Source organism: Muntiacus reevesi, chromosome X (assembly GCF_963930625.1).
Source record: "Muntiacus reevesi chromosome X, mMunRee1.1, whole genome shotgun sequence".
Lineage (NCBI taxonomy): Eukaryota > Metazoa > Chordata > Mammalia > Artiodactyla > Cervidae > Muntiacus > Muntiacus reevesi.
This window is the reverse complement of record NC_089271.1, coordinates 61,162,124-61,189,589: the sequence shown is the minus strand read 5'-3', so window position 1 is coordinate 61,189,589 and position 27,466 is coordinate 61,162,124. Positions and strand designations below refer to the sequence as shown.

The following is a 27,466-nucleotide window of genomic DNA, read 5'->3' as shown; positions in this document are numbered from 1 at the left end:
GATGCAAAAAGACATACCAAGCAAGGGCTAACAAATAGAATGTAGGTGAAGAAATATTAATCAAACAAAATAGATATAATCATGTAAGAAGATACATGCCATGATACTTTATGCAGCTAGCAACATAGCTTAAAAATATATAATACATAAAGAAATAAATGGAGAAATTGACAAATTCTTGATTGTAAGAAAATAACATTAAGCAAATAACAGGATGGGACGTGGAGGGTGTGAATAATACATTTAATGAGTTTCATAGGTATACATAGGTATACACCCAACAGAAAAATACTCTTTTCAAATATACATGGAATATTAACAAAGATCAAATAAGAGGCAAAATTTCAAAAAACAGAAATCACATACACTTAATGATCATAAATGCAAAAAATCAGAAAGTAACAACAAAAGAAAATACATAGAGATACTTTCTACCTGTTAGGTTAAAGAGAAAATTAAAGAGGAAATCTCCCACAGCTACTAAACCCTGTGTGCCTAGAGTCCGTGCTCTGCAACAAGAGAAGCCACCACAATGAGAAGCCTGTGCACCACAATGAAAAGCAGCCCCTGCTCGCTACAACTAGAGAAAGCTCATGTGTAGCAATGAAGACTCAGTGCTGCCGAAAAATAAATAAGTAAACAAATAAATGAAATTTTAAAAAGGAAACCTCCTATTTAAAAGTGAACAGTTAGAGTACCATTTGTCACAATTATAATATTATATTCAAGTGGTACTTAGAGGAAAATGTATAGTTTTAAATATATCTTTTTAGACAGGGACAGTTGAAAATAAAGGAGCTATACCACCTAAAGAGAGATAATCAAACAGTATGTACAAATAAAAGAAAAAAAAACTGATCCTGAATGTGATTTAGCCGCCAGATCCAACTAGCAATTTGTAGGAAATACAGAGGAAAGACAAACATGTTAAAACTACATGGGCATATAATCAGTGAAGTTCAAGACTATGAGAAATTCTGTAAGAAAACCTGCTTTCTTCAATAAATAAATTCTAGGAAGTTGAGGAGGAAGGGGAGATGGAGGGGGTACCTATAGATTAAAAGACCTATCAAGTAATAACAACATGTGGACTTTATTTAAATCCTGATGCAAACAAATAAAATCAGTGAGACTTGGCAATTTGAATACTTACTAGACATTTGATGATATTAAGTCATTATTATTAATTTTTAGGAGATTATACTTTTAAAGAGTTCTCATTTTTTTTTCAGATACAAACTGAAGTAAATAAAAGCATATGTCTGGGATTTGCTTCAAAACAATATCACAGGGAGAAAGTGATTAGGATACAGATGAAACAAGACTGGTCATAAATTAGTCACTGTTGAAATTGCATGATATGTACATGGGGGTTCATTATAACATCCTGGCTTCCTTTGAATATGCTTTAAAAGTTTTTTTTAAAAAAAATAATTTATTTATTTTAATTGGAGGCTAATTACTTTACAATATTGTAGTAGTTTTTGCCAAACATCGACATGAATCAGCCATGGGTGAACATATGTTCCCCATCCAGAACCCCCCTCCCACCTCCCTCCCCATTCCATCCCCCAGAGTCATCCCAGTGTACCAGCCCTGAGCACCCTGTCTCATGCATGGAACCTGGACCAGAGATCCACTTCACATATGATAATATACAAGTTTCAACACCACCCTCTCAAATCATCCCATCCTCACCTTCTCCCATAGATTCCAAAAGACTGTTCTATACATCTGTGTCTCTTGCTGTCTCGCATGTAGGGTCATCGTTACCATCTTTCTAAATTCCATATATATATGCACTAGTATACTGTATTGGTGTTTTTCTTTCTGACTTACTTCACTCTGTATAGTGGGCTCCAGTTTCATCCATCTCATTAGAACTGATTCAAATGCATTCTTTTTAATGGCTGAGTAATATTCCATTGTGTATATGTACCACCGCTTTCTTATCCATTTGTCTGCTGATGGACATCTAGGTTGCTTCCATGTCCTGGGCTATCAAAACAGTGCTCCAATGAACATCGGGGTACATGTGTCTCTTTTAATTCTGGTTTTCTCAGTGTGTATGCCCAGCAGTGGGATTGCTGGGTCATATGGCAGTTCTATTTCCAGGTTTTTAAGGAATCTCCACACTGTTCTCCATAGTGGCTGTACTAGTTTGCATTCCCACCAACAGTGTAAGAGGGTTCCTTTTTCTCCACACCCTCTGCAGCACTTATTGTTTGTAGACTTTTGGATAGCAGCCATCCTGACTGGCGTGAGATGGCACCTCATTGTGGTTTTGATTTGCATTTCTCTGATAATGAGTGATGTTGAGCATCTTTTCATGTGTTTGTTAGCCATCTGTATGTCTTCTCTGGAGAAATGTCTGTTTAGTTCTTTGGCCCATTTTTTGATTGGGTCGTTTATTTTTCTGGAATTGAGCTGCAGGAGCTGCTTGTATATTTTTGAGATTACTTCTTTGTCAGTTGCTTCATTTGCTATTATTTTCTCCCATCCTTAGCAGGATCCTCTATGACCTACCTCCCAGAGTAATGGAAGTAAAAGAAAAATAAACAAATGGGACCTAATTAAACTTAAAAGCTTTTGCACAACGACGGAAACCATAAGCAAAGTGAAAAGACAGCCTTCAGAATGGGAAAAAGCTTTTTAAAAAAGAAAAGGAAGAGAAAAAGAGAGTTAAGCTTTCAATTCAGGAAGCCACAAAAAGCATGCATGGATGCATGCTCAGTCATTTCAGTCCTGTCCAACTCTTTGCGACCCTATGGACTATATAGCCTGCCAGGCTCCTCTGTCCATGGGATTCTCCAGGCAGGAATAATGGAGTGGTTGCCATGCCCTCCTCCAGGGGATTTCCCGACCCAGGGATTGAACCTGCGCCTCCTGCATCTTCTGAATTGCAGGCAGATTCTTTAACCACTAAGCCACCTGGGAAGCCCCATAAAAAGCATATATCTAAACAAAACAAAATAACCTGGGAGGAAGTCACTAATTGAGAGTAAAAAGTTAAATAGGGGAAAAGTACAGTTAAATACAAATCTGTCAAATAATGATAGGAAAAAAATAGTGAAGATATGTAAGCAAATGAACTGAGACATAATTACAGAATAGATTAAAAATAGTAAATGTGTATACAGTATTACATCAATAAACTTGACAATCCAGACAAAATAATTTTCTAAGAAAATATAAATTACCAAAAATTGGCTCAAGATATACATACTTTAAAAAAAAGTTACAGACTACTCTCTCATAGGAACAGACATGTAAATGTCCTAAATTGGATATCAGTACATGAAATCTTACAATGTACAGAAAGTAATTTATCATGATCAACTGGGTATGATTCAATGACAGAAAATTTATATTTATAATTTATTCTATCAATAATTTATAAAAGAAAATACTAAATGTTCATTAATTCCCAGTCAATGATAAAATCCAATACTCATTTCTTATTTTAAAAATATGTAATTCTCAAACCAGGACTCAAAGGTCACTTCCTTAACTTGATAAAGGCTATCTGCTGGTAGATAAAGGTAAAACACTAGCAACATTCTGCTTAGAGCAAAAAAAGGGAAAAAAGATGAGAATGGTTACTATCATTGGTACTACTCAACCTTATACTGAAAAAAGACATGAAAAAAATATATATATTGGAAAGGAAGAGGTCAAAGTATGTATTTAAAATAATGTGAATATCTACCTAGGAAATCCAAGAAACACAACTGACAAATTACGAGAAACTAAGAAGGTAACTCAGCAGTGTGGTTAGATATAAGTTGGAAATTTGAAAATGAATACTTTTCCTAAACAAGACTAGAAAATAAAATAGAAAAAGAGGTATTCAAAATAGCAACAAAAACTATAAAATTCCAGAATAAGCCTATCAAGATCTGTGGTATAATAATTACATTAAGACTACAAATCTTACTGAAAGACATAAAAGAAGACTTGAATAAATGTGGAGAGATCATGCTCATGGATGGGTCAGGCTCAATTATACTTAATCTATAAATTGAATTCAGTTCTCAATAAAAACCCCAAAAAGATTTTTCATAGAAACTGACAATTTGATTCTAAAATTCACTTGGAAATAAAATAATCAAAACAGTTCTGATAAAGAAAAGTGAGGGGAAACCTGTCCTCCCAGAGATTAAAACATACTACAAACTAGATTCAATAAAAGGTTTAAGAATAAACAAATTCACTAATAGGGCAGAATAGTGGCCAGAAATAGATCCACACATTGTATTGGTCAACTCAATACACTCAGATACTAAGTCAAAGAAGGAGTGAAGGAGTTTTAATAAATGGTGCTAGAAGAACTGGATATTCATGGTGGGTAGAGGATGATCTTCAACCCACATCTCAGTTTATAACCAAAAACTAACTCAAAATAGATTATACAACTAATGTAAAAGCTTAAACTCTAAAGCTTCAAGTAGAAAACTTTGGAAATGATCTTCATCACTTTGGGTATACAAAGATTTCTTGGACAAGATACCAACAGCTCTAAGCATTAAAGAAAACAAAACTTGATAAAAACTGAACTTTATAAAAATTAAAGTTTTTGTGCAAACAAAAACTGCAGTGACATACCACCTCACACCAGTCAGGATGACCATCATTAAAAGTCTACAAATAACAAATGCTGGAGAAGGTGCAGAGAAAAGGGAACCCTCCTGCACTGTTGATGGGAAGTTAAGTTGGTACAGTCGTTATCAAAATAGTATATAGGTTCCTCACAGAACTAAAAATAGAGCTGCCTTATGATCCAGCAATCCCACTCCTAGACATATATCCAGACAAAACTGTCATTCAAAATGATACATGTACCCCTACATTCATAGCAGCACTATTCACAATAGCCAATATGTGGAAACAACCTAGATGTTCAATGATAGATGAATGGATAAAGAAGATGTAGTACATACACACAACTGAATACTACTCAGTCATAAAAACGACTGAAATAATGCCATTTGCAGCAACATGGATAAACCCAGAGATTTTCATACTAAGTGAAGTAAGTCAGAAAGACAAATAACCATATGAATCATTTATATGTGGAATCTAAGCTATGACACAAACGAACTTTTCTACAAAACAGACTCACAGACAGAGAGTTCAGTTCAGTCATTCAGTCATGTCTAACTCTTTGCGACCCCATGGACTGCAGCACGCCAGGCCTCCCTGTCCATCACCCACTCCCGGAGTTTACGCAAACTCATGTCCATTGAGTCGGTGATGCCATCCAACCAACTCATCCTCTGTCGTCCCCTTCTCTTCCCACCTTCATTCTTTCCCAACATCAGGGTCTTTTCAAATGATTCAGTTCTTCACATCAAGTGGCCAAAGTATTGGAGTTTCAGCTTCAGTATCAGTCCTTCCAATGAATATTCAGGACTGATTTCCTTTTGGATGGACTGGTTGGATCTCCTTGCAGTCCAAGGGACTCTCCAGAGTCTTCTCCAACACCACAGTTCAAAAGTATCAATTCTTCGGTGCTCAGCTTTCTTTATAGTCCAACTCTCACATCCATACATGACTACTAGAAAAACCATAGCCACAACTAGATGGACCTTTGTTGGCAAAGTAATGTCTCTGCTTTTTAATATGCTGTCTAGGTTGGTCATAACTTTTCTTCCAAGGAGTAAGCGTCTTTTAATTTCATGGCTGCAGTCACCATCTGCAGTGATTTTGGAGCCCCCCAAAGTAGTCAGCCACTGTTTCCACTGTTTCCCCATCTAGTTTGTTTCTAGCAGATGCAAAGTAGTATATATAGAATGGATAAACAACAAGGTCCTACTCTATAGCACAGGGAACTATATTCAATATTCTGTGATAAACCATAATGGAAAAGACTATGAAAAAGAATGTATACATATATATAACTGAATCACTTTGCTGTACAGCAGAAATTAACACATTATAAATCAATTATACTTCGATAAAAAATTTAAAATTCTTATTCAACAAAAGACATTACTAAAAAGATATACAGGCCACATACTGGAAAAAAATATTTGAAATATACATATCTGATGACTGAATTCAGAATATATAAAGAACTGCAAATCATCAATAAAAAGATGATAACACAATTTTTTAAAATAGGCAAAATACTTGGATACCCTCCCCCAAAAAAGATATGAATAGGCAGTAAGTACATGAAAAGGGGCTCAGCACTGTCATCCTGGAAATGCAAATTAAAACTATGATGAGATGACCAAGTGAAGTAAGTCAGAAAGAAAAAAGGCAAATAACCATATGATATCACTTATACGTGGAATATAAAATATGACACAAATGAACATACCTATGAAACAGAAACAAACTGACAGGCACAGAGAACAGATTTGTGGCTGCCAAGCAAAAGGAGGGAGTAGAGGATGGAAGAGTTTGGGATTAATAAATGCAAACTATTATATATAGGATGGATAAACAACAAGGTCCTACTGTATAGCACAGGGAACCATATTCAAATTCTATGATAAATCATAATGGAAAAGAATATGAATATGTATAAACTGAGTCACTTTGTTGTACAGCAGAAATGAACACAATATTGTAAATCAACTATATTTCAATAAAATTTAAAAAAAAATTATGGTGGTGGGGGGGGAATTCCTTGGTGGGCCAGTGGTTAGGACGTGATGCTTTCACTGCCGTGGCCCAGGTTCAATCCCTGGTCTGGAAACTAAGATACCATAAGCTGCACAGTGTGGTTAAAAAAAACAAAACAAAAAACACTATGATGAGATGTATTTGACACCCACTAGAATTTCTAAGACAATATCTTTATTTATATTCCAGCTGTGATAAGCTGGAACTTTCATAATATTGCTGGAGTATAAAACAGTACAAACCATATTACAGAATTGTTTGGCACTCATAAAATTAAGCATATATCTACCTCTTCCACTCCTAGAAAAATGAAAATGTATGTTAACAAAAAGACCTGTACATGAATGTTCAGGGTAGTTTTATTCATTCATTCATTCATTCATTCATAATAGCTAAAAACTGGAAATAATCCTAATTTCTATCAATAGGAAAATGGAAGAACAAATAGTATTATAATCATATAATGGAATACTACTCAGCAGTACAAAGGAACACATTATTAATCAAAGAAAGAACACGAAAAAAATCTGCCCCAAAATCTTATGTTGAGCAAAAGCCAAACACATGAAAAAATTCCATTTTTATGATTCCATTTATATGATATCTAAGAACACATAAAATTAATCTGGTGATAGAAGTCAGAAAAGTGGTTTCCTAAAGTGGAATATGGGAAGGGTGAATTGACCGGAAAGAGGCACAAAAGAATTTTCTAGGGGAGATGGAAATGTTTTTTATCATGTTTGGGGTAGTAGTTGCATGAGTGTATAGGACTATCAAAACTCAAGAAATTGAGCATTTTAAATATGTGCATTTTATTGCACATAAATTTTACCTCAAGAAAAAACTATATAGGAAGAAATACACACATAAGTGAATCAAAAGATTAACAAATTTAGTGACTTCCTTGGTAGTACAGTGGCTTAAGACTCTGAGCTTCCAATGCAGAGGGCCTGGTCAGAGAACTAGATCATACATGCCACAACTAAGAATTTTCATGGCACAGCTAAAGATCCTGTGTGCTGAAAATAAGACCCAGCACACCCAAATAAATGAATAAATAAGATTAACAAAGTTAAAAAATGAGACAGAAAAATATATGCAATATATGTAACAAGGTTTAATATCTAGAATATAGAAACAACTCCCAAAGTCAACCAGAAAAATTCAACCTGATAGAAGACAAAACAAAGGGATGAGTAGGCAATTCATAAAAGTAGAAAGAGAAATGGAATAAACATGAAAAGATGCCCTATTTCATAAATGATTGGAGAAACACAAGCTTTAAAAAATAACATGCAATGTTCAAGATAGGCACAAATGAAAAAGGTCAATAATATTCAATATTGTCAGCAGTACAGGGAAACATAGTCTCATATATTGCAGGTGATGTGCATACTGAGACAGACATTTTGGAGGACAATATTTAGTAGTATTTAAAAACCTGAAATATATACACTTCAAATTAGCAGTTCCTCTTCCAGGTGCATAGCCTAGGGAATACTCTCATGTGTGTGTCATGCACACGGTTGTTGACTGAGGCATCATTTTGCCACAGTCAAGACTTGAACAACCTAAATGTCAATCAAAATAGGAATAGTTAAACAAAGTGAACTTGGTATACTCTGGATAGTTATAAAAATGAGGTAGATTTATAAAGAGTTCTGAGTTGGGAAGATCCCCTGGAGAAGGGAATGGCTACCCACTCCAGTATATTCTTGTCTGGGAAATCCCAGGACAGAGAAGCCTGACAGACTTCAGTCCATGGGGTCACAAAGAGTCGGACACGACTGAGCAACTAACACTTAACAGAGTTCAACCATATATTGCTGAGACAAAGGCAAGCTAAAAAACAATATATGCTCTGCGTGTATGCAAGCATGCTAAGTTGCTTCAGTTGTGCCCTACTCTTTGCGATCCTATGGACTATAGCCTGCCAGGCTCTTCTGTCCATGGGATTCTTCAGACAAGAATACTGGAGTGGGTTGTCATGCCCTCCTTCAGGGACCTTCCCGACCCAGGGATTGAACCATGTCTCCTGTGGCTCCTGCACTGCAGGCAGATTCTTTATTCCTGAGCCATCGAGGAAACCCCTAATATATGCAATATGATAGCATTTATCTTTAAAAGCAACAGGAAACACCAATAAAATACACAGAAAAAAGTCTTGAATGCTATCCCCCAGGCAGGTAAAAGTAATTACCTCTAGATTAAAATTAGATGGTAAATCAAGGGGAATTTTATCTCATCCATATTGCTTATGTTTGTATACTAGGAATTGATTCATGTACCACTTGTTGATTCATGAACTTTGGGGCTTCCCAGGTGGCGCTAGTGGTAAAGAATCTATCTGTCAATGCAGGAGACATAAGAGACATGAGTTCTATTCCTGAGTCAGGAAGATGCCCTGGAGAAGGGCATGGCAATCCACTCCAGTGTTCTTGCCTGGAGAATCCCATGGGCAGAGGAGCCTGGTGGGCTACAGTCCATTGGGTTGCAAAGAGTCAGACATGACTGAAGCAACTTAGCACACACGCACACTACTTGTGTAATTAAAAGGAAATAAATTAATTTAGCAATGCCAAAATTTTAAAAGGCATATAGCAAATATATTACTAAATGTGCACACACACACACACACACACACACACACACACACACACACATATATTGCTGTTGTTGTTTAGTTGCTAGGTCATGTCTGTTTGTGACTCCATTGACTGTAGCCCACCAGGTTCCTCTGTCCATGGGATTTCCCAGGCAAGAATACTAGAGTGGGTTGCCATTTCCTTCTCCAGGGGATCTTCTCAACCCAGGGATTGAACCTGCTTCTCCTGCATTGCAGGTGAATTCTTTTAATGCTGAGCCACAAGGGCAGCCCATGCATATACATGCATATAAAAATATCTGGTGATGATACACACCAGACTTAATAAGCCATGGCCAAACAAGAGCCTGGCTGAAAACTTAAAAGGAAGATCTGGGGAGTGAAATGTCCACTGAGGACTTTAAAATTGCTGGAGAGCTAGAAAGCTGTATGCATGCTCAGGAAAGACCTAAAAGGCCCTCATTTTATACCTGTGGCTGACTTTGAGGCTCTGCTCAAGAAGTAAAAACTAAGACAGAATTGTAAAGAACCTGGGCATTGAAGATAAGCCCCAACACAAACTCAGAGCCCTAGGAAAATGCTGGAAGAGAGTTATAGGCTCAAGGCATTGAAGGAAATGAGACCAATCATTGGGCTTCCCAAGAGGTGCTAGCGGTAAAGAACCTGCCTGTCAATACAGAGACGTAAGAGATACGGGTTCGATCCTCAAGTCTGGAAGATCCCCTGGAGGAGGCCACTCCAGTATTCTTGCCTAGAGAATCCCATGGACAGAGGAACCTGGCGGGCTACAGTCCATAGCTTTACAAAGAGTTGGACATGACTGATGCAACTTAGCATGCACACTTGCACGTATGACCAATCATTAATTAACTGTAGCTCAGATGGTAAAGCATCTGCCTACAATGCAGGAGACCTGGGTTCGATCCCTGGGTTGGGAAGATCCCCTGGAGAAGGAGATGGCAACCCACTCCAGTATCTTTGCCTGGAAAATCCCATGGACTGAGGAGCCTGGTAGGTTACAGTCCATGGGGTCGCAAAGAGTTTGACACAACTGAGCGACTTCACTTAACTTCAAAGTAACTGAGCATACACTTCTGTGACCACAAACCTCAGGGAATTATAGAATTAGTCCAGTAAAGTCATGAGAGGTATAAAAACAATAAGTTAGATTTATTTAAGGAATACAAGATGGTTCAGCCCCCAAAAATCAATTAATGCAGTATACCATGTTGACAGAACAGAAAATAATGTGATCATGTCAATAGATGATGAAAAAAACATTTGACAAATCCATGATTAAAACACTCAACAAACTAGGTATAGAAAGGAATTTCCTCAACTTGCTAGGGGGATCTATGAAAAATCCACAGCTAACATCAGTCTTAACAGTAAAAGACTGAATGCTTTTCCCCTAAGATCAGGAACAGGACAACAACATCCACTTACACCACTTCTACTCAACACTGTACTGAAGGTTCTAGTCAGGAGAATTAGGTAAGAAAAGGAAATAAAGGTATCCAGACCAGAAAGAAAGAAGTAAAGGTATCTCTGTTCACACATGACATGACTTTGTAAATAGAAATTCTAGAGAATCCATTAAAAAACTATTAGAAACAACAAGTTCAGCAAGCTTACACACACAACATCAATATAAAAGCTCAATAAATAATTTGAAAATGAAATTAAGTAAAAACAATTCCATTTACAGAAGCATTGCATTGAAAGAACAAAATATTCAGGAATAAATTTAACAAAAGTAGTGCAAAATTAAAATTAAAAAATGAAAATTAAAAAACATTATTGAAAGATATTAAACAAGAACTAAATAAATGGAAAGACATCTGATGTTTATGAATTGAAAGACTTGAAAAACTTGAAAGACACCAATACTTACTATATTGATCTACAGATTCAACACAAGCCCTGTAAAAATCCCAGTTGACTTCTTTGCAGAATATGACAAGCTGACTCTAACATTCATACGAAAATTCAAAGGACACAGAATAGCCTAAGTAATCTTGAAAAAGAACAAAAGTAGAGCCCTCACACTTCTCAATTTCAAAACTTATTACAAAGCTATAGTAATCAGGACAGTGTAGTAATGGCCTAAGGATATATCTATATATAGATCAATGGAATAGAACTGAGATTCCAACTGTTCCTTGACAAGGATGCCAAGACAATTCAATGGGTAAAAAATAGTCTTTTCAACAAATGATGCTGGGATAACTGAATATCTACATCATGCAAAAGATAAAAGTTTGGACTGCCACTTTATACCATATATAAAAGTTAACTCAAAGGTTTCCCTGACTGCTTAGTGGTTAAGAATCTGCCTGCTAATGCAGGGGACATGGATTCAATCCCTGGTCCAGGAAGATCCTACATGCCACAGAGCAGCTAAGCCCCTGTGCTGCACTACTGACTCTGTACTCCTGTAAGTCACAACTACTGAGCCCACGCACTGCACCTACTGAAGCCGGTATGCCTAGAGCCTACGCTCTGCAACAACAGAAGCCACCAAAATGAGAAGCCTGTGTACCGCAACAAAGAGGATCCCCTGCTCGCTGCAACAAGAGAAAGCCCAGGCACAGCAATGAAGACCCAGTGCAGCCAAAAATAAACAAATAATAAATCTTTTTAAAAATTTAACTCAAAATGAATCTCAGATCTATATTTAACATCTAAAACTACAAAACTCTTAGAAGAAAATAGAGACGTAAATCTTTGTGGCCTTGGATTAGGCAACAATTTTTTAGATATGACACCAAACACAAGAAATAAGAGAAAAAAACAAATGAGGCGGAATTCATAAAAAAATCTTAAATGTGTGCTTCAAAGGACATCTTCAAAAAACTGTAAAAGCCATCCAAACAATGGAAGAAAACATATGCAAAGCATGTAACTGATAATGGGCTGCTGCTGCTAAGTCGCTTCAGTTGTGTCCAACTCTGTGCGACCCCATAGATGGCAGCCCACCAGGCTTCCCAGTCCCTGGGATTCTCCAGGCAAGAACACTGGAGTGGGTTGCCATTTCCTTCTCCAATGCATGAAAGCGTAAAATGAAAGTGATGTCGTTCAGTTGTGTCCGACTCTTCGAGACCCCATGGACTGTAGACTACCAGGCTCCTCCATCCATGGGATTTTCCAGGCAAGAGTACTGGAGTGGGTTGCCACTTCCTTCTCCAGACAATGGGATAGTATCTAGAATATATAAAGAACACACACAATTCAATAATAAAAATATAAATAACCCAATTGCTGATTCACATCAATGTATAACAAAACCCACTGAAAAATAAAAAAATTAAAAAAAAAAAAAAAAAGAAATGGGCAAAGAATCTGAATGGATGTTTTTCCAAAGAAGATACACAAACTGCTGAGAAGCTCACAAAGCATTATTAGCTGTCAAGGAAATGCAAACCCAAACTACAATAAGATACCACTTCATAGCAACTAGGTGTCTATAATTAAAGACATAGTAAAACAATTAAGAATATGGAGAAATTACAATCCTTATATATTGCTGGTAAGAAAGTAGAATGGTACAGTTGCTATGAAAAACAGTCTGGCAGTTCTTCAAAAAGTTAAATATAGAATTATCATTTGAGCAATTCCACTTAGGTATATACCCAAGAGAAATGAAAACATATATCCACAGGAAAACCTGTACACCAGTGCTCACAGCAGCATTATTCATAATAACCCAAAATGGAAACAATTCCAATGTCCATCAACAAATGAATGGATAAATAAAAACTTAATATATTCATGTGGTAGAATACTGTTTGGCAATAAAAGGAAGGAAGTACTGATACCTGCTATAACAGGAAGGAACCCAGCAAAGACGTTAATGAAAGAATCCAGTCACAAAAGCTCACATATTGTATGTTTACATTTATATGAAATGTCCAGAATAGGTAAATCCATAAAGACAGATTAGTCACTGCCTGGAGGTGGGGTGGGGGGAGATAGACAATGGAAAAAAATGAATGACTACTAATGGGTGTGGGTTTCTTTTGAGGATGATGAAGTATTCTAAAATTGATTGTAGTGATGGTTGTACAACCTTGTGAATATACTAAAAAAGTCACTGAATTATACACTTTAAAAAAGTGAGTTTTATGGTATATTCATCACGTTACTATTTTAAAGAAATATAAACAGCTATCATATGACCCAGGTATAACACTCCTAGGTTATACCTAAAGAGAAATTAAAACATTTGTCCTCATAAAAAATTATACATAGATGTTCACAGAACAATATTCAAAATAGTCAAATTGGATACAACTGATGAATGGACAAACAAAATGTTGTATATCTGTATAATGGAATATGATTCAGCAATAAAAGGGAATGAAGTAATGATACACACTGTAACATGGATGATCCTTGAAAACCTTATGTTAAGTGAAATAAGACAGTCACAAAAGACCAGAAATTATGTGATTCCATTTATATGGAATATAGGTTAGTGGTTGCCTAGGGCTAGAGAAGGGGGTGTGGATGGTGAGTGACTGCTAATGGGTATGAGTTTCTTTTGGGGGGTGATGAAAATGTTCTAAAATTAGATTGTGGTGATGGTTGCACAACTCTGAATATACAAAAGTCCGTTGAAATGTACAGTTTAAATGGGTAAATTTTATGGCATGTGAATTATATCTCAATAAAGTTGTTTTAAAAAAAAACCTCAGAACTGTACACCTAAAAAAGATAAAGGAGCCACAAGAACCTTTAAAAATAGTCTTAAGAAGGATAAATCTCAAAAGTACAAACATAGTACAAAAAGGGCACTTTTAAATATATTCAGAACAAAAAGCTGAATGAGGAAGAAATAGGTCTCTACCCTGTGTCAGCAATATAATAATGATAAATGACAAAGAGGTAAAATTCCTCAATTACTATTTCTGTTTCTGCCTTCTCAGTTCCCAAGAGGGAACTGAAGCCCAATATGAGTAAAGAAGTAGTAAGTGAGAACTCAACTACTTTAATAAGAGTTCAAATATCTTGGACCAGATGAATTATAGCTGAGGGAACTGTGAGTAATTTCAAACAAGAATGCTGAAGCTATGTCAATGATATTTGAGGAATCACAGGGAAGGATGTTCCAGAAGAGTGGGCAGATGTAATTTCAATTTTCAGGAAAAAAAAAGGTTAAGTTAATTCCATAAATTACAGACCAGTAAGTTTGATATGTCTTCTAGATTATTACAGGGATGGAGTATTACAGGGATGGTTTGCAAGAACCTAGAAATGGTAGAATAAGCACTAGAAGCCAGCTTGAATTCACTTAGAAAAAGTCAATTTAGGCTAAACCTTATTTATTTTTTGCACTGTTAGTAAGCTGGTAGCCATGAGAAATATGGTAGACATAGTATATCTGGATATTAGCAAGGCATTTGACAAAATCTTTTATGACATAAAAGATAAATAAATATAAATTGAGAAATGGGAGCTGGTTGTTAATTTTTGTTAGCTAGATTAATAATTGCTTGAAAGACCATTCCCAAAGCATGCAGATTACCAGGTCACTAGCATGCTAGATGAAGGTTTCTAATATTAATAGCATACACCATGGGGTTCTTCTAGCCTTAGGAGCATCATCATTTACATCTAACAACTTAAATGAAGATATGGAAACCATGCTGATGAGGTTTGTAAGTGACAACATCTGGGGAAGGATAGTGAATACTTGGAATGACAGAATCAATATACTGATTTTAATTATAAGTAGTTGGGGATAAAACAAAACAAAAACTTGCCTGGGCCAGATGAAATCAAACCAAGGACCAGATCCAAATCTCATACCTAAATTAGGAAATTAGTGCAAGGGAAAGAAACAGTTTTTCACCATTTCTGAAATCAGCCTCAAACTTGAATTGTCGATACTGTTAGAACATGACCTGAAATATTCCAGTCAAGACACCAAAACAATAGCAATAAGAATATTAGAGGTTTTTAACTATGACTGTGGCCTTAATTACTCTCACCCTCTTTTAGACGATCCCCTTCAGCCTTGGTTTTCTTCTGTCTTTCTGATCCAGCAAGGTCTACGAGATGCAGCTTGGAGCGAAAGCTGCTATTCCTATGAAAATAACAGCATGTAAGTGAGAACGGTACACAACTTTGAGGGTAGGTGAGTATCAAGGCTCATCTGCCTGCTCTCATTTTCTTTCAAGTCAGTCTAAATGGACTGATTCATTACTAGTGCTCAGAGTACTGATGTTTGATTACTTGTCAAATCAAGAAGCAAGCTATTATTCAACTTTAGTAGAACTAACATTAAAAATCTTAACTCTTTAAACTGTAACTTACTTGTCACTTTTCTTTCTTTGCTCTATGGAGATTGTGAAGATGGCATGAGATCGAGATGACTGGGAGTTCATAGCTGTGGAGGCCACAGTCCTACAGTTGTTGCCCTGCTCCAAACAGGAAACAGTATCCAGAGCAATGAAAACAGTCTTCTCAGTGAGTCCCACAATCTAATTCGGAGAAAGAAAAAACTCTTATAATTCAACTTCAAATATTTTATCATTTTAGGGTAGCAATGGATAAGTGCCTTCCAGGGAACCCCAGGTGAAGATAAGCTTTGGCCCTAAGAACAGTAAGGGCAACACAAATAGCTGTAGTATTTCTTTTTGCTACTTTCTCCTCCATGTGGCCCTATGTTCTTTCCTATATCTTGGGTCCATTTTATACTTCATTTTCACTAGGGAAAATAGCATGGCACAATTTCCACTGGATTAGGAAAACAGGGTCCTAGGTTTGGTACTGTATCTACCCAGGAGAATCTGTATAAGTTAAAATCTCTTGGAGCCTCTGGAGATTGAACTAGATGATAATGAAGTCTGTTCTAGCCCTAATATGCTACAATTTTAGTATGCCATAACTTCCAAATCAACTTCTGTGGCCCTAATTTCTAGTCCTACATTTCAAAACCAAACTCATCTTCCTTCTACCAACAGTGATTCTCTCCACTACTTCATTTCTAGATCTCTATTCTCAAAACTTCAGATTTGCCTTTAATTCCTCCTCTTCCTCCATATTTCATCTATCATCAACTCTCCATAATTCTTCTTTTGAATCCATTGCTTCCTTTTCCTTTCCATATCTACCTGTCTAATCCAGACCCATATTACTTCACATGCCTGAAAAATAAGGCAATTTCCCCAAATTGTCCTCCCTCATCCTAGTCTCTCCTTTTCAATCCATTCTTGTTTAGCCTTCTGAAAATCCTGCTTCCTATGTCACCAAACTCCTAAGCCCCATGTGAAATAATGAGAGTACAAAGAGATTTTAAGATATTCTCCTAACCTCCCAGGAGCTAACTTAGTCAGAGATATACACATAAGATAAAAACTTGATAAAAGTAGCCACAGGAAGTATTAAGTAGCTTATATACTATTCACAGGGATAGAAACTAAGCTCTTTAGTCTGGCTTCATAATCTGGTCTTAACATAGCTCCTATTAGTTCCTAAGACATATCCTCTAATCCAGATAGACTGACCTAGTCTTACTACCCCCATAAGTATATTCTCTGCTTTCCTGCTTTAAGCTATTCCATACTATAAGAATGCCCTTACTTCTTTACTTACTTCTTACCATCCATCCCATCTGAACAGTACTTACAAACTTTTCCTTACCCATCACAATTTGAATCAGAAATTCACACTTCTCTGTATTGCAAATTTCCCCTCAAATAGTGTTTGGGATTTAATTCCTGCTCTAGTATAGTTTAAGCACACGGAAGATCTTAGCCCGTCAAGAGCTGGCTAAGTACCAACATTCTTTCTGGTGATAGCATGCATTTTACCCAGGTTTCTTATCCCCACCATGCAAATTGTCTCCCCGTATTCCACACTTATCAGGCTTTCAAAACAGGTCTGATCCTTCAAGCTTTGCCTTAGTGCTCGGTTAATGACTTAACGGCTCAGAAGGAAAAAAAAATTCCAGAAGCACAGGCATCTGCCTCTCAGGCACCTGCAGTCTAAATTTCAACTTTTGGTGCAGAGAGAAGGAGAGGGAGATGGATAAGGTATTATTTTACCAAGTCTACTTGTACCAAGTCTACTAAGTCTGCACTACCCTATTCTTATCTACTCCCCTCCTCAAATTCTCCCACTCCTGAATACTCAAGCTGCTGCTCGAACCGAACTCTGCCTGTTTTCAACACTGGCTTCTGGATTTGGCCCATTCCCATATACAAAACTCCCAACCTGGCCTCAAACTTTGTTCAGCTACAGGTCCTCAGCCTACATCTATACCATGTGACAAAAGCCTCTCAAATAAGTGATCTCTTCTTCCTATGGTAAACTCAAAATTTTTATCATCTTACTTTCTAAATATTTTTACAGAGATCTAGCACAATGTCTCTTACAGGGCTAACAGAATTTTCTATGACCATGTTCCGTATCTGTGCTATCTAATACAGTAGCCACTAGTCACATGAGCACTTGATATGTGGCTGGTGTGACTGAGATACTGAATTTTAAACTATATTCAGTTGCAGTTCATTTAAGTTTAAATAGCCATTTGTGGCTGGTGACTACCATAACGGACAGCCTAGCCTCAGAACTCTGTAAATAGCCAATAAACATTTAATTGATATTAGCATTCCTTCAAGAGGTAATATGGAGAAGGAAATGGCAACCCACTCCAGTATTCTTGCCTGGAGAATCCCAGGGACAGAGGGCCTGGTGGGCTGCCGTCTATGGGGTTGCACAGAGTCAGACACAACTGAAGCAACTTAGCAGCAGCAGCAGCAGCAGCAAGAGGTAGTAAGAAGGTGGTAAAACTTCCTTCCCCACAAGAGTTCCCATCTAGGAATTCTAGATTAACAAAGGGAATTAGGACCTAATTCACACAGAACCTAAAAGACTGAGGTGCTAACGGTCATTTAAAACCACAGTGGCAAATAAAGGGAGTGTGAACAGTTAGAAGTGGCCAACATTTTAAAATAACATCAAATGAGAGACAAACACACCTTTATGCCTTCCTTAGGATCCTCCCGTATATTTATTTGAGAGGCTTTCTCACGAGATGGGCATAGAAGATCCAAAATTTCTTCATTGTAAATCTGGCATTATTGAAAACAAAGTGGTAAAAACAAGATGTCAACAGTGGTAATCAAGGAGTTGTGGGACCACAGGTGATTTTTAAAATTCTTTGACTTTCTGTATTAAAAATTTTTTTTTTCAATAAACATATTTTTTATAATTAAGAAAAGGATTTTAACCCTAAATGTAATCATTGATACTTATAAGAATAAATTCACATTTATTACTTGTAACAAAATTAAAACTGCTATCTTGAGAGTGAGCTTCTTAGGAATAGTAGACACAATGAAAAGTTACATGGGTATTTAAATTCAGTTCTTTGATGGTCATAACAACATCAACTTCACCGATTTTGTTAAAATATAAGTAATAGGTCCTTATTGGAGGGTGAATGGCAATGAATATTTCAACAACAACCAGAACTTTAAGCACAATGTTTGTTTGTTAAATTATATACATTTAATTACTGCTCCTTAAAGATAAGACATCTTATCACTGCTACGGAATCAACCAGGTAGATTATCAGAAGTTCTAAGTTCTCTAAGTATCTGTTTCTGGTATCATGAGGGCTAGATGTAATTGGTCAGTCTTTTGTATACTATTATATACTAGAATGAAAATATCCACAAGAGCAGGGACTTTTGTTTTGTTCACTGATATATCCCAAATACCTAAAACAGGGCCTGTAACACAGTAGGTACTCAATAAATATCTGGTGAATAAACACTCTATCATTACTTACACAGTTCAATACTTCACCCAGTTTTTATAAACATTCTTCATGGAGTAGCAGCATGATCACTCAAGCCTCAAAACAGTAAAGGGATATCAAATATTTTTCTAAAGACTCTACAGGGAATCAATAATAGAGGCCAAATTCAAAGTATTCCTATCTTCTTTTTATATGGGAATGCCAACTTCTCTAACAATCAGATTAAACAGACTATTCTGACAAGTAAAGAACTGGGTGAGAGCCAGATCCAACTGAGCCAGTAAGTTTTCTCTATCAATTTATTAAAATGCAATTTACTAAAAATTCAATTTATTAATTTGAGTCATACCAGAAAAAATTCAATTCGCATTTATTTTTCTACCCAAAGATAAATTTGAATTCAGAATAAAGATAAATCATTTACCTCCAAGTATGATACTTTCAGAGTAAATTCGAAGTCACTCTTTTTATCAATTTCTTTGAAGAGCAGTTGTATTACCCTAGGAATGACCCCAACTGTTGGTTCATTTTCTTGCTCTGCAGTATATGCACCTCCCATCGAATAGGTTTTTCCAGAGCCAGTCTGCCCATAGGCCAGGACGGTTGCATTGTATCCTGGCAAAACAGAAGTCACATGTGTAGTGATGACTCAAATATTTTCATCCAATCAATGCCCTCCATTTCCTTCAGTAATTACTTATAGCAGAACTGAGATTGCTCTCTGGACACAAGGGTCTCTTGGGAATGTCAGACACAAAGAAAAATTATATGGGTGCCATGACTTTGCACTACTCCAAATAAGCAAAGAAGAAAAATATCTAACCCACATGTGTGCTTCTCTTGCTAGCTCTTAAAAGCTAGGAAGTAAAACACTTAAAAAGATATGACTGAGATAGGGGAGGAGCCAAGATGGCGGAGGAGTAGGACGGAGAGACCACTTTCTCTCCTAGAAATTCATCAAAAAAATAACTGAACGCAGAGCAAACTTCACAAAACAACTTCTGATCGCTAGCTGAGGTCATCAGGCGCCCAGAAAAGCAGCCCATTGTCTTCGAAAGGAGGTAGGACAAATATAAAAGATAAAAAGCGAAACAAAAGAGCTAAGGACGGAGATCCGTCCCGGGGAAGGGACTTAATAGAGGACGTTCCCAGACACCGGGAAACCCTCGCTCTGGCGGGCCTGGGGGAAGTGTTGGAATCTCAAGAGTTTGAATCTGACTGGGAGGGATACAATAAATAAAACCCACAGATTAAGAGCCTAAAAGCAACTCCCAGCAGAAAAGTACCCCAGACGCCCGCATCCGCCACCAGCAAGTGGGGACGGAACGGAGAGGAGCGGGCGGCATTACTTGGGGCAGGGTCCGGGCCTGAGCGCCCTGAGGACAATCAGAGGGAGCTTTTGTGTGTTGCCAACTTGAACTGTGGGAGAGCAAAAGAGACAGAAAATTAACCGGCCCGAACACACTGCCGGCCGTTCGCAGAACAAAGGGACCGAGATTCTGGGCGGCCGAAGCCCGCCGGGAGGGTCGTGGCGAGACGGAGGGCGCGGGCGCCCGACCGGCGCGGGCGGGAGCTGCGGCTGGGGACGCGGAGGGCGGAGGGCGCACACGCCCGACTGGCGCCGGCGGAATCTGAGACTGGGACCGCGCGGGGCAGAAGACGCGCCGCACCCGGGGAGAGAGCGCCCGTCAAGCGCCTGGCTGCCTGGGCCGCTCGGGCGGCGTGGGGCCGGAGCGCGGGCCCAGCTTTGTGTGCTGTGCTTTTGTGAATCGCCCGAGGGCTGGAGCCGCGCGCAGCGTGGCGCGCGCTTCAGACGGAGCAGCCCGGAGCCTGAGCAGCGCAGACCGAGAAAAGAGCGCAAGCCTCTCCCGGGAGCGCCGGTCCCTCCCCGCACAGCCCCTCGCCGCAGCGCGACGGAACTAGCTACCTGAATAAGAATCCACCTCCGCCCCCTGTGTCAGGGCGGAAATTAGGCACGGAAGAGAGACCGGCAACAGAACCCAAATAAACAAAGGGAACCGCTTCAGAAGGGACCGGTGTAACAGATTAAAATCCCTGAAGAAACCACGGACTGACTACACCAGAAGGGCCTGTAGATATCGAGAAGTGTAAGCTGGAACGAGGAGCTATCTGAAGCTGAGCCGAACCCACACTGACCGCAACAGCTCCAGGGAAACTCCTAGATATATTTTTTCTTTTTCTTTTTTTTTTCTTTTTTTCTTTTTTTTTTTTTTTTAAGTAAGGAAAAAAAAAAAATTTTTTTTTTCTTTCTTTTTTCTTGGTTCTCTTTTATTTTCCTTTAAAAATTCCTTATTACTCCCCCATTACTCCTTAACTTTCATTTTCATAGATTTTTACGATTTTTTTTAATTAGGCAAAACAATTTTTTTCTCTTTCTTTTTTCTTTTTTTTTTTTTCTTCTTTTTTTCTTTTCTTTTTTCTTCTCTTCTATTTTCTTTTTCTTTTTCTCTTATTTCTTTTAAAGCCCTCTAGCACTCCTTTTACTACGCCTTAATTTTCATTTTCAATCCACTATAACCTTACAGAAGAAGGAGAAAGGGAAGAAAAAAAAAAAAAAAAAGAAGAGAAGCCCTATTTCTATACCAAACTTCATATATATTTCTAAAATTTCTTTTGTGTGTTTTGGTTTTTGTTTTTAATATAGTATTTTTAAGAGTCTAACCTCTACTCTAGATTTTTAATTTTTGTTTTTCAGTATATGATATAAATTGTGAACATTTAAGAATCCAATATTCAGCTCCCATTTTTATTCACGAGTGTGTTGATTATTCTCTCCCAATCTTGACTCTGTTTTCTACCTCAGAACACCTCTATTTCCTCCTTTCCCCTTCTCTTCCCAATCCAATTCTGTGAATCTTTGTGGGTGTCTGGGCTACGGAGAACACTCTGGGATCAGACAACTTCGTAGATCTGTCTCTCTCCTCTTGAGTCCCCCTCTTTCTCCTCCTGCCCATCTCTATCTCCCTCCTCCCTCTCCTCTTCTCCATGTAACTCGGTGAACCTCTCTGGGTATCCCTAACGGGGGAGAAACTTTCCACCATTAACCTAGAAGTTTTATTATCAGTGCTGTATAGTTGGAGAAGTCCTGAGACTATAGGAAGAATAAAACTGAAATCCAGAAGCAGGAGACTTAAGCCCAAAACCTGAGAACACCAGAAAACTCCTGACTACATGAATCTTTAAGTAATAAGTGACCCTACAAAAGCCTCCATACCTGCAACGAAACCAACCACCACCCAAGAGCCAATAAGTTTTAGAGCACGACATACCACGCAAATTCTCCAGCAACGCAGGAACATTGCCCTGAACGTCAATATACAGACTGCCCAAGGTCACACCTAACACATAGACCCATCTCAAAACTCATTACTGGGCACTCCATTGCTATCCAAAGAGAAGAAATCAAGATCCGCACACCAGAACACTGACGCAAGCTTCGCTAATCAGGAAACCTTGACAAGCCAATCGTCTAACCCCACCCACTGGGTAAAACCTCCACAATAAAAAGGAACCACAGACCTCCAGAATACAGAAAGCCCACTCCAGACACAGCAATCTAAACAAGATGAAAAGGCAGAGAAATACCCAACAGGTAAAGGAACATGAAAAGGGCCCACCAAGTCAAACAAAAGAGGAGGAGATAGGGAATCTACCTGAAAAAGAATTTAGAATAATGATAATAAAAATGATCCAAAATCTTGAAAGCAAAATGGAGGTACAGATAAATAGCCTGGAGACAAAGATTGAAAAGATGCAAGAAATGTTTAATAAAGATCTAGAAGAAATAAAAAAGAGTCAATTGAAAATGAATAATGCAATGAATGAGATCAAAAACACTCTGGAGGGAACCAAGAGTAGAATAACGGAGACAGAAGATAGGATAAGTGAGGTAGAAGATAAAATGGTGGAAATAAATGAAGCAGAGAGGAAAAAAGAAAAAAGGATCAAAAGAAATGAGGACAACCTCAGGGACCTCTGGGACAATGTGAAACGCCCCAACATTCGAATCATAGGAGTTCCAGAAGAAGAAGACAAAAAGAAAGGCCATGAGAAAATACTCGAGGAGATAATAGCTGAAAACTTCCCTAAAATGGGGAAGGAAATAGCCACCCAAGTCCAAGAAACCCAGAGAGTCCCAAACAGGATAAACCCAAGGCGAAACACCCCAAGACACATATTAATCAAATTAACAAAGATCAAACACAAAGAACAAATACTAAAAGCAGCAAGGGAGAAACAACAAATAACACACAAAGGGATTCCTATAAGGATAACAGCTGATCTATCAATAGAAACCCTCCAGGCCAGAAGGGAATGGCAGGACATACTGAAAGTAATGAAAGAGAATAACCTACAACCTAGATTACTGTACCCAGCAAGGATCTCATTCAGATATGAAGGAGAATTCAAAAACTTTACAGACAAGCAAAAGCTAAGAGAATTCAGCACCACCAAACCAGCTCTTCAACAAATGCTAAAGGATCTTCTCTAGACAGGAAATGCAGAAAGGTTGTATAAACGTGAACCCAAAACACCAAAGTAAATGACAACGGGACCACACCTATCAATAATTACCTTAAATGTAAATGGGTTGAATGCCCCAACCAAAAGACAAAGATTGGCTGAATGGATACAAAAACAAGACCCCTATATATGCTGTCTACAAGAGACCCACCTCAAAACAAGGGACACATACAGACTCAAAGTGAAGGGCTGGAAAAAAATATTTCACGCAAACGGAGACCAAAAGAAAGCAGGAGTCGCAATACTCATATCAGATAAAATAGACTTTCAAATAAAGGATGTGAAAACAGACAAAGAAGGTCACTACATAATGATCAAAGGATCAATCCAAGAAGAAGATATAACAATTATAAATATATATGCACCCAACATAGGAGCACCGCAATATGTACGGGAAACACTAACGAGTATGAAAGAGGAAATTAATAGTAACACAATAATAGTGGGAGACTTTAATACCCCACTCACAACCATGGATAGATCAACTAAACAGAAAATCAACAAGGAAACACAAACCTTAAATGATACAATGGACCAGCTAGACCTAATTGATATCTATAGGACATTTCACCCCAAAACAATCAACTTCACCTTTTTCTCAAGTGCACACGGAACCTTCTCCAGAATAGATCACATCCTGGGCCATAAATCTGGTCTTGGAAAATTCAAAAAAATTGAAATCATTCCAGTCATCTTTTCTGACCACAGTGCAGTAAGATTAGATCTCAATTACAGGAAAAAAATTGTTAAAAATTCCAACATATGGAGGCTAAATAACACGCTTCTGAATAACCAACAAATCATAGAAGAAATCAAAAAAGAAATCAAAGTATGTATAGAAATAAATGAAAATGAAAACACAACAACCCAAAACCTATGGGACACTGTAAAAGCAGTGCTAAGGGGAAGGTTCATAGCATTACAGGCACACATCAAGAAACAAGAAAAAAGCCAAATAAATAACCTAACTCTACACCTAAAACAATTAGAGAAGGAAGAAATGAAGAACCCCAGGGTTAGCAGAAGGAAAGAAATCTTAAAAATTAGGGCAGAAATAAATGCAAAAGAAACTAAAGAGACCATAGCAAAAATCAACAAAGCTAAAAGCTGGTTTTTTGAAAAAATAAACAAAATTGACAAACCATTAGCAAGACTCATTAAGAAACAAAGAGAGAAGAACCAAATTAACAAAATAAGAAATGAAAAGGGTGAGATCACAACAGACAACACTGAAATACAAAGGATCATAAGAGACTACTACCAGCAGCTCTATGCCAATAAAATGGACAACTTGGATGAAATGGACAAATTCTTAGAAAAGTATAACTTTCCAAAACTGAACCAGGAAGAAATAGAAGATCTTAACAGAGCCATCACAAGCAAGGAAATCGAAACTGTAATCAGAAATCTTCCAGCAAACAAAAGCCCAGGACCAGATGGCTTCACAGCTGAATTCTACCAAAAATTTAGAGAAGAGCTAACACCTATCTTACTCAAACTCTTCCAGAAAATTGCAGAAGAAGGTAAACTTCCAAACTCATTCTATGAGGCCACCATCACCCTAATTCCAAAACCAGACAAAGATGCCACAAAAAAAGAAAACTACAGGCCAATATCACTGATGAACATAGATGCAAAAATCCTTAACAAAATTCTAGCAAACAGAATCCAACAACATATTAAAAAAATCATACACCATGACCAAGTGGGCTTTATCCCAGGAATGCAAGGATTCTTTAATATCCGCAAATCGATCAACGTAATACACCACATTAACAAATTGAAAGATAAAAAACATATGATTATCTCAATAGATGCAGAGAAAGCCTTTGACAAAATTCAACACTCATTTATGATTAAAACTCTCCAGAAAGCAGGAATAGAAGGAACATACCTCAACATAATAAAAGCTATATATGACAAACCCACAGCAAGCATCACCCTCAATGGTGAAAAATTGAAAGCATTTCCTCTGAAATCAGGAACAAGACAAGGATGCCCACTCTCACCACTACTATTCAACATAGTGTTGGAAGTTTTGGCCACAGCAATCAGAGCAGAAAAAGACATAAAAGGAATCCAGATAGGAAAAGAAGAAGTGAAACTCTCGCTGTTTGCAGATGACATGATCCTCTACATAGAAAACCCTAAAGACTCTACCAGAAAATTACTAGAGCTAATTAATGAATATAGTAAAGTTGCAGGATATAAAATTAACACACAGAAATCCCTTGCATTCCTATACACTAACAATGAAAAAACAGAAAGAGAAATTAAGGAAACAATACCATTCACCATTGCAACAAAAAGAATAAAATACTTAGGAGTATATCTACCTAAAGAAACAAAAGACCTATACATAGAAAACTATAAAACACTGATGAAAGAAATCAAAGAGGACACAAACAGTTGGAGAAACATACCGTGTTCATGGATTGGAAGAATCAATATTGTCAAAATGGCTATTCTACCCAAAGCAATCTATAGATTCAATGCAATCCCTATCAAGCTACCAACGGTATTTTTCACAGAACTAGAACAAATAATTTCACAATTTGTATGGAAATACAAAAAACCTCGAATAGCCAAAGTAATCTTGAGAAAGAAGAATGGAACTGGAGGAATCAACCTGCCTGACTTCAGACTCTACTACAAAGCCACAGTCATCAAGACAGTATGGTACTGGCACAAAGACAGAAATATAGATCAATGGAACAGAATAGAAAGCCCAGAGATAAATCCACGAACCTATGGACAGCTTATCTTTGACAAAGGAGGCAAGGATATACAATGGAAAAAAGACAATCTCTTTAACAAGTGGTGCTGGGAAAACTGGTTAACCACTTGTAAAAGAATGAAACTAGAACACTTCCTAACACCATACACAAAAATAAACTCAAAATGGATTAAAGATCTAAATGTAAGACCAGAAACTATAAAACTCCTAGAGGAGAACATAGGCAAAACACTCTCCGACATAAATCACAGCAAGATCTTCTATGACCCACCTCCCAGAATATTGGAAATAAAAGCAAAAATAAACAAATGGGACCTAATGAAAATTAAAAGCTTTTGCACAACAAAGGAAACTATAAATAAGGTGAAAAGACAGCCCTCAGATTGGGAGAAAATAATAACAAATGAGGAAACAGACAAAGGATTAATCTCAAAAATATACAAGCAACTCCTGAAGCTCAATTCCAGAAAAATAAACGACCCAATCAAAAAATGGGCCAAAGAACTAAACAGACATTTCTCCAAAGAAGACATACAGATGGCTAACAAACACATGAAAAGATGCTCAACATCACTCATCATCAGAGAAATGCAAATCAAAACCACAATGAGGTACCATTACACGCCAGTCAGGATGGCTGCTATCCAAAAGTCTACAAGCAATAAATGCTGGAGAGGGTGTGGAGAAAAGGGAACCCTCTTACACTGTTGGTGGGAATGCAAACTAGTACAGCCACTATGGAAAACAGTGTGGAGATTTCTTAAAAAACTGGAAATAGAACTGCCATATGACCCAGCAATACCACTTCTGGGCATACACACTGAGGAATCCAGATCTGAAAGAGACACGTGCACCCCAATGTTCATCGCAGCACTGTTTATAATAGCCAGGACATGGAAGCAACCTAGATGCCCATCAGCAGACGAATGGATAAGGAAGCTGTGGTACATATACACCATGGAATATTACTCAGCCGTTAAAAAGAATTCATTTGAATCAGTTCTAATGAGATGGATGAAACTGGAACCCATTATACAGAGTGAAGTAAGTCAGAAAGATAAAGAACATTACAATATACTAACACATATATACGGAATTTAGATAGATGGTGGCGATAACCCTATATGCAAACAGAAAAAGAGACACAGAAATACAGAACAGACTTTTGAACTCT

The 27,466-nt window shown here is 37.5% G+C and overlaps 1 protein-coding gene across 3 annotated transcripts in view; it reads right to left on the bottom strand.

Annotated features, from left to right (window-relative positions):
• Positions 1-27,466, bottom strand: part of KIF4A (kinesin family member 4A) — a 136,523-nt gene that overhangs the window by 102,416 nt on the left and 6,641 nt on the right. For all 3 annotated transcript variants that reach the window (XM_065916392.1, XM_065916391.1, XM_065916393.1), the window contains 4 exons: positions 19,435-19,625; positions 18,226-18,318; positions 15,557-15,723; positions 15,232-15,326 (listed from right to left, as the gene is read on the bottom strand). In XM_065916392.1, coding sequence (XP_065772464.1) covers positions 15,232-15,326; positions 15,557-15,723; positions 18,226-18,318; positions 19,435-19,625 — 546 coding nt within the window. The remainder of the gene's footprint in view (positions 1-15,231; positions 15,327-15,556; positions 15,724-18,225; positions 18,319-19,434; positions 19,626-27,466) is intronic.